The sequence below is a fragment of the Larus michahellis genome, chromosome 4 (assembly GCF_964199755.1).
Source record: "Larus michahellis chromosome 4, bLarMic1.1, whole genome shotgun sequence".
NCBI lineage: Eukaryota > Metazoa > Chordata > Aves > Charadriiformes > Laridae > Larus > Larus michahellis.
Window position 1 is genome coordinate 84,819,117 of NC_133899.1, and position 12,531 is coordinate 84,831,647.

Below are 12,531 nucleotides of genomic sequence, written 5' to 3' on the forward strand. Positions count from 1 at the left end.
ACCCTGGGAAACAGCGCATCAAGGGCAGTATCCCTCAGTCATTTAACTCTAGACCTGTAGAAGTTCATCTGACCACAGTTTTTGCCCAGGTTCGAAGCCAACGCTCCTTTTATAATTCCTATTACAGTCCTTTTCATCTCTGTGCCCCAACGGTAACCGCTAAAGTTGCACTGTGTGCAAAGACTGCGTCACCACCGATGCTTTGATTGCAGTCATGATTTATGCTCATTGGAAAACTTTGGTCTTGAACTTTCCGGGACACAGGATGCAAGACTGCACCTTCAGGCATAAGACCACTTCCAGAGGAACTGTACTTCAGTATCCCTTTTTCTCTCATGGATCAGCTGCTGCTGGTCCCTGATTACAGTAAGAACCAGAGCCCTCGTGGTGCGAGGTGCAATGGCAAACACACTCTCTTATAATCCTTCACACCTCCACCACCCCAAAGGAAGAGGAATCTGCATACTGTGCCATTCCTGGGGTAGGACTGGTTTGATCTCCTCTTTTCGTTTTCTCGACTTGTGCTTCAGAGAGCACCAGCAGCGGAGCAGGTCCACCCACCCACCCACAGCAGGCTCAGGCAGAACCAGCGTGTACGCTCCCCCTTGTTTCTAAAATGGGGAGATGAATACTACTGGTGTGCCAGCTTCAAGAGACAGCGAAGTGTTAATCAAACATTAGTCCTGTTATACAATATGCCAGCTTCACGTCACAGATGAGAAAATTTTTACTTTCTCTGTTAAAGGCACAGGAAGACCACCAGTAACAGGTACGTGCACATCCACACAGATACCAGCCCTGCAGGACTTACTGAAATACATGGACAACGTACTGGTTGTGTTATCTTATGCCTACTGCAATGGTTATATTCAGGTAAAAATAATGACAAAATAATAACACCGCTGAACTTCGGAAAAGAATGAATTCAGATGCTCACTTCCTGGGTTAAGTCCACTCTCAGTAAATTTACTGAGAAAAAAAAAAATTTACTACCACTTTTTCTATTTACCTTACTTGGAAAATGACTCACAAGACCTTGCAACACTCCCTTGCCTTATTTTATTTTTTTTTTGTCTTTCCATTTCTTTCTTTTTAACCACATTGCAGTTTTACCAGATAACATACTTTCATAAATAATCATGGGTTACATGAATTTTCTTCAAGAAGTAGGAGGGGCCAGCTGACCATACAGCAAACAGCTGTATGGCTCATTACGAACGGCCCCGTTGATTCCCTACAACCCCTGGACATCGACTTTCCTCCCAGATGAAGACCGGCATGTAAAAAGTCTCACCTGTTCTTAGGCTCAGCAAATGGAGACGAGACATCTGCATCTGGATCCAAAATGTGGTCAAATTCTTTCTGGTTTTTTTCATACATCCTTTTTCTCTCTGTCAGACCCTTGTTGCTATCAACCTGTGGGAAATCATAGTACCCCTTCCTCTTGGCTTTCAAGCGCAGCTTGTTGCGGTAATGTTCTATATCGGACTTCTGCTTCAAAGCCTTGTTCACCTAAAAGGCAAAAAGATGTTTCAAGGATGGTGCTGGGCTGGCTACTTCCAAACAGTATCGTCGGAGTGTGTTTGATGCGCTGCATGTGTCATTTTACAGAGCACTTTTTCTACCGCACCGTGCCATCTGTAAGCAGCGAGGAACTGCAAGTGAACAGAGTCGCTGCATTTTTATGGCTTGGCAGATGGTTAAATAATTTTAGCCTAAAAACTATGTACCATCACAACAGTGACTCAGATACACCCACTGAAGAAAAACACCGATGATGTTAGCCAATTGTCGTGACCCAACGCCGTGCTTGCTTTTGGGCACCACGGGGAGAACTCACTGATGAAAACTCTTCTAGGGTCCGGTAAATACAGAGACATCGCCCCTCACAAAACCTTCAATAAGTCATCACTGGTGGCTGGGGAAGAATTCTGGTGAAATATCATCATATGTTCCTCTTATTTATAAGCTTCCTTACAAATCTGTTACAGGCCTGTGTCAGAGACAGGATCCTTAAAAAAGTGGGTGTTTGGTCTGACCTGGTACAGCTCAGGTCCCATGGATGCTCCTAAGCATTGAGATAATTTCCCTCCTGCTTCAAATTGTCAGTTACATGGAAATGAGCAATTTACTTGGGTTTTGTTCTTCCGGAGTCAAACTCTAGTCTTCTCACAAATCTCAAGAAATGTATGTACAAGAGAGCACACAGCACCAGGAGTGCCATCCTGTTGACTTACAGGAGATAGATGCTGAAATCTAAGTAAGCCTTTCTCTGGGTTTGGAAACTACGTGGCACGTCAGGGCTTAAAATACAGGTACGAAATGGAGCACGGCAGACTGCTCTAACCCAGGCCCACACGGGAAGCCTGATGACACTGTCTTTTACTGTGTCTCCGGCAGCAGCCCTCCCTGTTGCTTTTAAATAGCATCAGGGAGATTCTGGCTGATCTTTAAATGACTGTTGCAGTGCGAGTCTGAAAACAAGACACCTCTCTGGCTTGTCCCCATCATGTTTAACAACTATATAAAGGCCTAGGTCCTTTCTAAATGGACCGGTCTTGATTAAATCTACATTAAAACATGAATAATCATATAAGTGTTGAAGGCAAAGCATTGTTTTTGGCCAGTGCCTGGATCAGACACTTGTGCCATCCCACTTTGTTCCCAGGAAACAACTGCGTGCTCTGTGCGCAGGCTGGAGCGCAGCCTAAGCAAAGCCACGGTCCTGTTCCACCCCTTCTTGCTCTGAATGAGATGTCTTGCTCATTATAGAAAGCAGCTTGGGACTCAGATGATCTATATGTATTTCCATGTTCAGCCACAGAATTCGCGTAGACAAAGATCTTATTCTGCTCTCTGCCTTCATCGCTCATCTTGTTAAAAGTAATATGACAGGAGAGAAGGATATTGAGAAGGTAGGAATACAGACAGTTTCCTCTTCCAAGGTCACAAGGTGCATTACAAAAAGAGCAGATCTTAAATTCTCACATCTCTGAGCCCACAACACTAATGGGACTTTATATAGCATCAGGGGGAAAAGCACCTACCAGTCCTCAACTCTAACAGGCTTACGATTGTTCCGCCTGTGGATGTAGCCAAGGAAACAGCTGGAGACATTATCAGACAGTCCTTACCTCTCCGTTAATGATGGCAGATTCCTGGCTCCTGTCTGATGGAGCATGAACAGCAGGCAGTGCCACGGGTTTGATAGCTATCAGCTGTACCGATCCAGAAGAGGTGTCGAAGGGGTCGATGGCAGATTTGGCGATGTTATCAAAGAGAATGCCTCCTTCCTCTTCATCACTTACGGGCACTAAAGCACATCAAACTTGTTCAGCATAAAGACACAGATACTTTTACTGCATGTTCAAGGTGAAATTCAGTGAGCACATGCTTCAGATTAATGATGTGCTCGGTACACTCAAGGAGCAGACCGGGGGGACCTTTACACTGGAAAATAATCCCAGTAGATTACAGATAATATCATGTATTCAAAGGATTATCTGGCATTGCCCCGAAGAAGGTTGATTTCCAATATGCACTGATAAGATGGGGAGAAGAAAAAAAGGAGAAAAAGAATGACACAGAAAATTGTATGGAAATGACAATGAAAGCCAAAGTACGTCTTTTCCTAGGTTTCACATGGACACAGCATGTGCGCACACACACACAAGTCTCCACAGGCCAAGGCATCTGTAGTTGCACCTGATCTAACCTGAGTGCTGTATTTTTTGTGTCTTATGCTGCAAGAGCACGGGCATTCTCAAAATCTGAAAAATAAACCTACTGATTCTAGCAAAAGTTATTAATGCTAAAAATGCCATCTGTTAAAATGAAAGCATTACTGTTGTGCGTTAAAACTTGCTTGAGAGACTGGTGGTGTCCAAGTTTATGTTATTTTTTTTTGCTTTGCAAAGCAGTACCTCAGGTGGCTGTAAAGTTAAACTCTTAAAATTTCTTAAGAGACAGGAGAAGGCTTCTGAAAATCTTTAAAATTAAATGGCACGGCGAAGCATCTTTAATTTTAGATTTCTATATCAATGGAAAACTCTTTCACATACAATTGGGCCCTTTCTCCTCCAAATTTTGTTTGTAAACCTGCATCACCTTGTCAGCTGTTGAATCTTAAACCTTTTATCCTCATTTTGGAATAAAAGAATGACTCTAAAGCGTGAGCACACATTCTATAAAGAAATTGTTGCAGACATTTTTGAATAATTATGCTATTAGAGGGAAGAATGTTTGCTCCGTCTCCTAACTGACAGGAGCAGAGATCCTCTGCTAAAGAACAAAGTGGTCTGCTCTAAATTTATTTCCTCTGAAAATACACTTTGTTTTAATATTTAATCACCGCACAAATTACAATGGACTTGTATAAACTCAGCAGTTTAGACAGCCAGTGATTTTGGTAAGAAAATATTTGACAGTGGTAACATAAAATATGAACCCACTGAGTAAGCTTATTATCGTTCTGTCGGTACTCGGCGTGGACGAGTTGACACTACTTGAGCTTTTGAGAAATAGATGGGTTAAATCATTCTGTCATTAAACACTGTCCCTCCGGCTCCACAGTGCTGTCCAAATACAACAGAGGAGTCTTTAGTGGCTCTGAAATCCCCTGGTCCCTCCCGGGGTTGTTCAAACACTCTGAATTTGTATGCTCACCGGAGCGAGCGGATCACAAGCCTGGCTCACTGAAATTAACTGCCGGACTCCCAGTGACGACCACGCCGCCAGGGCATCACACCAGCAAAATCAGATGAACAAAGAGATACTGGCCTGTCACAAACCGCACCTAAACAGGAGGGCATGTACCGTACAGTGAGGATAAAAGCAAAGCATGGACGCTCTTCCCTCGGGGCATTTTGAATCACTTCAGTTTTCATGTAAGTCACCAGACACAGTTCTGGAAGACGGGTCCTCCCTGTAATTCACCGCCAAAACTTCCACGCTACCCTAACAAAGTACCTCCATTGTGATATGACTGTCTCCAAGAGAGAAAAAGTTTGTCTGAACTGTATTTTTCCACCAACAAAGGTGGTCTCTCATGATGATTACAGCTCAGGTGAGCCTGAATAGTATCTCGTCAGAGGTCCAAGTACCAAGAAGTTGTGGAATCCCTTCCCTTGGCTGCCCGTCTCAGCATTTGTCTTAACCAGGCATGCCCGAAAATCCTGGCAAAACATGATTCTTTCTGAACATCCTCTGTGTACCCTACTTCAAGCCGAAAGCACCAAGAAGTGCAGCTGCGTTTCCACCCCAGCGTTTCGGAAGATCTGCTCTTGCTGAGACCTTGGCAGCGATCTCCAGGCACCCACAGAGAGCATGACTAGCTACAGATGCGTCGCTTGTCTCCTCAGACCTCATTTCAGGCTCAGAAACCAAGGGTTTTGCTTAATTAAACAGAATTCCTATGGTTCAAAGGCTCATTAAAGAAAAGAAAAATTAAGGGTAAAGAAACTCAGGAATCACAGATGCAGTTACTTCTGATGCGGTTGGTGCGTTAACACCAAAGAGCACCCTCACAATATCAGCCCTCTCATTGTGAGCACATCTCCCGCATCTACTGCAGTGCTATTGGCATGGAAATAATAGCCAAATGGGACTGGAAATTGGAATCTATTCCACCTTAGCTTAGCATTTGTTCATTAATTGGCATTTATACTACAAGAGTAGTGCCCCTTTTTCACCGATGAGTGATAAAGAGAGCCTGTGATCTGCAGTTAGTGGCACGCCATTATAGTTTGTATTGGCAGTAAACCTGTGGCAGCAAGTACTGTGGGAATTCTAATATTTGCTCCCGTCTGTCCCTTTTCAAGAGAATTTACAGCAAACGTTTGTAACACAATTGAACCACAGCAAGCTCTAAACTTTAAAAAACAAACCAAAAGGAGCTCAGAGAAAAGCGGGAGTCCTGCTGCGTGTCCCTGCCCCGGGCTGGCCCACCCATCCAAACACCTCAGCTGGGCAAGCCGCCGATGGGCACGGAAAACTTCAGAAAACTGCACAGTTGTTCTCTGTAATCAATCACAATAGGCACACCTGCTCATTTTAATTAGCAACACAGATTTAAAACGGTGCTTTTAATTTCTGTTTTTAAACAGATGCATACCAACATTTTTATGGATTCACTGTTCTTCTGCTCTTGCTTGCACTGTCTGCATGCACACATAGAGAGACTTAGAAGTTCAGTGGCAGAAAAGGACAAAAAAATGACTTAATCACCTACTTAACAGTAATTTCACATCTCTGAAACATCTTGTGCTAGATATCTCATGCCACACGATCCATTGAGATTGAATTACTCCTCCTAATCTTCCTGTGACTGAAGTACATGAAGATACATCCAAAGCAATCATTTATTCAGGTTGAGTGCCAATTGCAGTGAAGCATGGGGTTTTGGAAGAGCAGGACCATCGCTGAAGCTTTAGCTCCACGTCACCGCAGCTATTAGTATATCAGCTTTGCTAGAGGAAAGCTGTTTCAGGGGTGCTAGTCTCCAGGGTGGGTGCAGCTCCGCTCCGTTTCCAGCCGGCGATGCCAGCAGGTGGTGCTGCCCACTCGTGCCACTGCTCCTCTAGCCAGTGGAAAAGGGGCTGTGGGAACGTACCTCTGAACGGTTAAGAAACAGTTAGACAGGTGGAATATTCTATTTTTATCTAGTTATTAATTTATATTAAAAAAAAAAAGGAAAGTTATACTTTTGTCAGCCTAAGATTTCGACATGAAGGCCATGCAAGATTTCTTCTCTCCTCTCCCTGCCTCTACTTTGTCTTTCCTCCCCTCTCCCAAATCAAAATATGTTGGAAGAAAGAAAAAAAGGACTGAAACACTCACCTGTAAAAATAAATAAATAATTTTTTTAAAGAGTAAGGAAATCTAAATTACCTGCAGTTCAAGTAACCTTACAGCAAAATACTTGAAACAAGGGCCTGTTTGTTGTGCTGTCCTACTCAGAAGACACCATTTGGCTGATTTTGGAAGTCCTCAGAAAAAGAATGACACAGGTGGAAAAACACAGGTGAAGCCAAAACACGGGAAACACTCGCAAGCAGGTAGATGTGTTCTGCCTTCTCTTAAGTCATTCAACAAAGCATTAAAAATTTTAAAAGATTTATATTTAGTGTACAATGAATTCTCTGAGTAATGGAAGGGCTTAAAATAATAAGAAAGCATATAGATTACGTTAAATGAAAATCACAAGTTTGGCAAAGAGCAAACTAAGCCACAGATCTAAAAGACTGTCTCCTTAGGAAAGAGCCTGAGTGTGAGCATTTCAAACAAAAATCCTGACTCCTGAATGCAAATTAATAATGGGGAAATGATTTTCATTTTAAAGAAAATCTCTGTATATAGAAAAAAATTGGAAAATGTCTACATTATCTAAATCTCTCAATTTGCCAGCTGACTACCTCCAGGAAGGTATGAGCAAGAGCTCCTAGCAATAAAGAACCATATGCTTCTGAAGGAGGTTGTAAGCCTCTAAGTAAAACACAAGTTTCATAACATCAGCATCTGAACCTATTCGGGACTGAAATACCTCTCTGTAAGATACTGCAGTGTAACAGAAATCATACTTGTGTACAGACGCACACTCTTTCCAAAATACACACAACTGTGAGACAGTGCGATTCTAAGTCTTTCATGAACAGCACCAATATTATATTTTCAGAGAAGCAGACGGCTTACAGACTAGTGGAAACAGCTATTCCTCCTGGATAGTATTTTCTCATATGCAAAGTCTGCTAAATGCGAGGTCACCTGCCTGAGGTGTTGCAGTCCTGGGTTTGCCCGGGATCCTGAAATAGGAGTTACCTGAGCAGGTTGTTGGAAATCTCTAAACTGACATTTGCAGGGTTTTCTTATGAAATACACGGGTATTTCATAAAAGCTTGTTCCGTTCACTTTCTATGAAGGTTTCTTGTCCTTGTAAGCAGAAGCAAGGATCTCTCTCCCTCTCTGTGGTTACGTCTTCTCCTCCAACCACACCTGCCTCATCTATTTAAGTATCAAAGTCTTTCAAAAAGAGACCATGTTTTTCATCATGTTTGCAGAGAATGCAACAGCCCCTTCTCTTGGCTGGCACTTCAGTAATACCATCCTAGGCATATTCAATAATTTAAAAAAATTATTTAACTGACAAGGATGATGACTATACAGAGAGGATAGGGAAAGCACGAGAACCTACAACAGAAGCCACTTCTTTAAGAAAATAGTGCTCTGAGTTTTAAAAAGCTTTGCACAAATAGCTTTCTGTTTACACAGTGAAACCATGCATTCGTCGTCTTCAATACTGACACATTAGCGAAAGATGCCGACCATCCAGACTGCCACGGGATCTGACGGCATGAACATCAACACACTCTTCACACTGTTGCTTGGATGAGAACTGCTGTCAGACTCAATTAGTGGCAGAGTAAAGCTCATCCGGAGAGGAAGGCAGACGTGAATTAAGAAATACTTAATTGCAGGACCACCTGCAGATCCCAGTTCCTTCGGAGGTCTGCTGCAATAGGCACCTTAGCAGCATAGGATAAGAGATTTCCTTGCCATGAGAAAAGCAATCAAAAAGACCGTCTCAGAAAGAAAAAAAGACAAGCTGGGTTAGCTATGCTGACCTAAAAGAGGTCAAACAGAAGGTATTTTCCACTTATTTATACATGTTCTACCCCTTCTGTGCATACGGCACCTGGGTGGCCGCAGTCACGCCGTATGGACAACTCGGAGGTGCTGTTTGCTCTCCCACTCTTCCTCTGGGGAAAGAGGCGGTGGAGCAGTGGCACCTTTTGCTTTTGTAGGAGTGTGAAGAGGCTCAGAAACGTGGCTCGGAAGTTCACAGAAGAGGTTATAACCCTTGGCTGCCTCTTGCAAACCAAAACCAAGTGCAGAAAGCAGTGGAAAATGGTATTGGCTACGTCTGAAGAAACAAAGGGTTCACTGTCACCAGCAGGATGCTAGCAGGGTCACAGCACTTTCTATACTTAAGACAAACATACGCCAAAAAAAGAGAGCGGAAGAAATGGAAACAGTATGGGGAAATATTAGGCTAGTCACACAAGCTGAAATCTTTGGAGGGAAAAAAAAAAAGAATCAACGTGTAAAGCTTCTGGGAGGCTCAAGGAGAACAGTAACTGGTGCCAATACGAGGCATTTCAGCTGAACAAGTGGATTTTGTTCATTTTTATTTTTTTTATCTGCCTATGGTTAAATGTCAGGAAATTACTCCAGAAAATCCTCGGAGTTTACTGTGAGGGGGTGAAGAGTTAGATAAAGATCCCCACTAACACTCTTTCTGGGGCAAAATGAAGCTAATGCTTTGGGATGAGGGAATGAATGATGAAAAGAATAGACTTCTCTCTCTCCACCATAAATTCTTCCTAGCACTCTGATTTTTCAGCCTTTCAGAGACACAGGCATCATGAAAGGGAATCATCTCACTTCAAATCTGCACATATGCTCCAACGCGGTTGTCTGGGCTCCTTCCTCACTGGAAAGGGAAAGGTGAGTACCTCCAGAGCAGAGAGATGCGTCCCAATTAGCTGTGACCCTCTGGAGTCACTAGAGAGCCTACCCGGTTAGATTAGATTAGGAAGTCAACTCTAACGGGCCAAAATTTGTCATGATGAAGCCCTTTCCACTCGAACTTGTATTTCACCCCCTGCAGCCCAGAAAAGGCAGATGAAGGGTGCTGGGTGTTTGCAGGGATACACCAGATCCCCCAGAGAAGTCTCAGTCAAAGCAGACTGCTACATCGCTGCTACTGGATTCAATTCCTGTTGCCGTATTTCATTTTAATTTGAGTCACTACAGACAGCTGCTCAGAAATTCAGAAAAGCTGGCTCTGACGCTGAGATGCCACATCAGACAGTGTGAAAACTGGTGGCCCACACTTCTGTCAAATAAAGGAGGCAGTGTATCATAGCTTGGCTGAGTAACATCCAAAAAATCCCTTTGATTTTAGCTAAGCCAATAATACAGCCAAGATTTCCTCCCCAGTACTTTTTTCGTGCAGACACCTGATTTTCAGATATCCCTACAAAGAACAGAAGGAAAAGAGAATTAAAGATTAATATGACAGCTTCTGCCTGGACAGAGAAAATGATAGTCTTAGAGACTGATATTTTAAAAAGGAGTGAGGCTCTTGACTGAATGACTTCTGAAAAGTTACATCTATTTTTAAAGTCAACATCCAAATTCTTGGAAGATGAGAAGCAGCGTTCCAGCTGGGATTCCTAGGAGGAGGGAAGGAAGGTTTCTTACACACGGAAGTTTGGCTCTATGGGAATGCTGCCTGTGCATCTCCACCTGTGATGTCCTTTCCTGATGAGGAGGTTCAACTACAAAACTGGGCTCCACTATACAGTTTCTCAGCCCAAAAGGTACGGAGTCATATGCTTCATTAAGAACTGCTAGCAAACTAAAGCTTTTGTTTTTCTCAAAACAAACAAGCAATCACGCCCTCCCCAAGATACTAATGGGAAGGTTGCAAGATCAAGCACTTAAAGGTTGGAAAAACAACCTCTATAACTTTCACTGGCTTCATTTTGTGAGGAGCCGATGAAAGGTTTTACTGTAGGCTGCTATAGTTCTTTAAGTACATGCGGATTCAGACATTTGCTTCTCCCTGAACGACGTTTGGCCTGATAAAACGATAGGCAAAAGTGCTAATATCCTGTTGTTCTCTTCCACGGTCTCTTACAAACCCATCTCGGAAATTGCCAGTACCTCTGTTGGCTGATTCATTCATCTCTCAGTCCTCTAACATATGCAATTGGGCACTTCTTAAAAAAGGTTTTAATTCTTTTTTTTTTTTTCCTCTTTTTAAGTGCTCAAAGTAAATGAAAGCCCAACTTATCAACTTTTAGAAAGGAAATTTCCTATTAAAATATTAATAAATGTTGTCCAAGAAGAACAAAAGGAAAAATACACTGTTACCCTACCAAAAATTATCACTATTTTAATACAATTAGATATTTTGTATTTTCTGTAGAAATAAGGCTCAGCTAAAGAGTTCTCCTGATCCTCCAAAGCATCAGGTCCTTAAGCCAAGCCTGTCAGTCTGTGGCGGTTTCACATTGTTCACTCTCAGCCTTGACACACTCCATTTGGAGTCAATTTTGATACAAGCCATACAGAGTTTATGTACTGAGGTAACATCCAGTGCTGTCATTTTTCCATGTAACTAAATGTCAGCAAGAAATAGAATCTAAAATTGGTCTGTAACTATGGCAACTAATGAGCCATTCTAACTTGGAGTCCCCAGTTCAAACACGTGACCATCAAGGGATTCATTCCAGTTTTAAGATGCTGCTTTTCAGAGAAGAAAATATGCTGCTGCTCTTGCTGCCATGCGCAGTAGAGGCGTCAGCCTGCAACCAGGGTAGAGAGCTGGAGCAGGTTCGGGCAAACAACTCGGTGAAAAGCAGCTTCTTTCTTCAACTGGAAGGAAAACCAGCCAACACGTTCTACTGATGCTCGTCAGGCTGGATAAAGATAAAACCCCGCAAAAAGAACCAGATATCCGAGATGACAACAGCGTGTGTAATCATAGCACCGGGGAACAAAGCATAAGCTCCGTGATGAAAAGTAACGGGTGCCTTGATTTTTGCTTTTTAATTTCAACTTCAATAGGCGTTTGGGATCTCAAAAGTCAAAACCACATCTGCACATGCATATAAAAACAAATGTGGGGCCAGCTCCCTAATTCTGGTAACAGGGAGGCCATTATCATTTCCCATGGCCGCATCTTCCTTCTCAGAAGCTGTTCTAAAAGGGTTGTGTCAGGAAACTCTCTTAAACATAGCTTAAAAGATATGCCTACAGCTAAAAAATTCCCCATCTCTTTACTAGGGAACTACGTATTTATTCCACTTCATATCTGTGCCTGGAAGCTACCAGGCGACTCTTTACGGGGCCATGGCAATGGAGTGAAGGAAGTTCCTCTAGAAGTAGCTGAAGTCTCTACAGAAAAAGTGTTTCATGCGCAGGTTCCTTCAAAGCCAGAACAGGTCACATGGAAATAGCCTATCTCTCCGTTTCATATTTTGTATATATGCGGTACTATGACTTTTTAAACGGGCAAAGCCATCTTTTCCTTTCTGCCACAGAAGCTCAAGATCTTGCTGCCAGCATGTGGTAGGAACAAACAACAAGTAACCGTACTGTGAATGGATTGTACACTAAAGATGTTTTCCTAGAAATCATTCAGCTCCTTTGCTGCTCCAAACAAGAAGCACCTTTACCTTATTAAATAACAATGTTACTTAGGGTTTCTTTCAGAAGATAGAAGATACAATAAACATGTAAATAAAGCAGTTGTTAGTTTTCCACATAATTTGACAAATGCCTAGTTATTGTTATCAAATAAAGTTGAAGCTGGAATTATAATCAAATTAAGATTTTAAATAAAGGATAATTATTCCCTTTCACTACATTGAAAGGTTTCTTTAAGTAGCACGTGTATGTTCTAGAAACGCAGATCTACAGTGCAGATCAGAAGAGAGGATGTTAGGTGTTAGTCAGTTCTTTAAC

At 42.5% G+C, this 12,531-nt stretch overlaps 1 protein-coding gene across 9 annotated transcripts in view; it reads right to left on the minus strand.

Moving 5' to 3' along the window:
• The window catches only part of KIAA1549L (KIAA1549 like), a 136,934-nt gene that overhangs the window by 27,456 nt on the left and 96,947 nt on the right, over nt 1-12,531 (minus strand). For all 9 annotated transcript variants that reach the window (XM_074586184.1, XM_074586179.1, XM_074586178.1 and 6 more), the window contains 2 exons: nt 3,135-3,313; nt 1,295-1,512 (listed from right to left, as the gene is read on the minus strand). In XM_074586184.1, the coding sequence (XP_074442285.1) occupies nt 1,295-1,512; nt 3,135-3,313 (397 nt within the window). The remainder of the gene's footprint in view (nt 1-1,294; nt 1,513-3,134; nt 3,314-12,531) is intronic.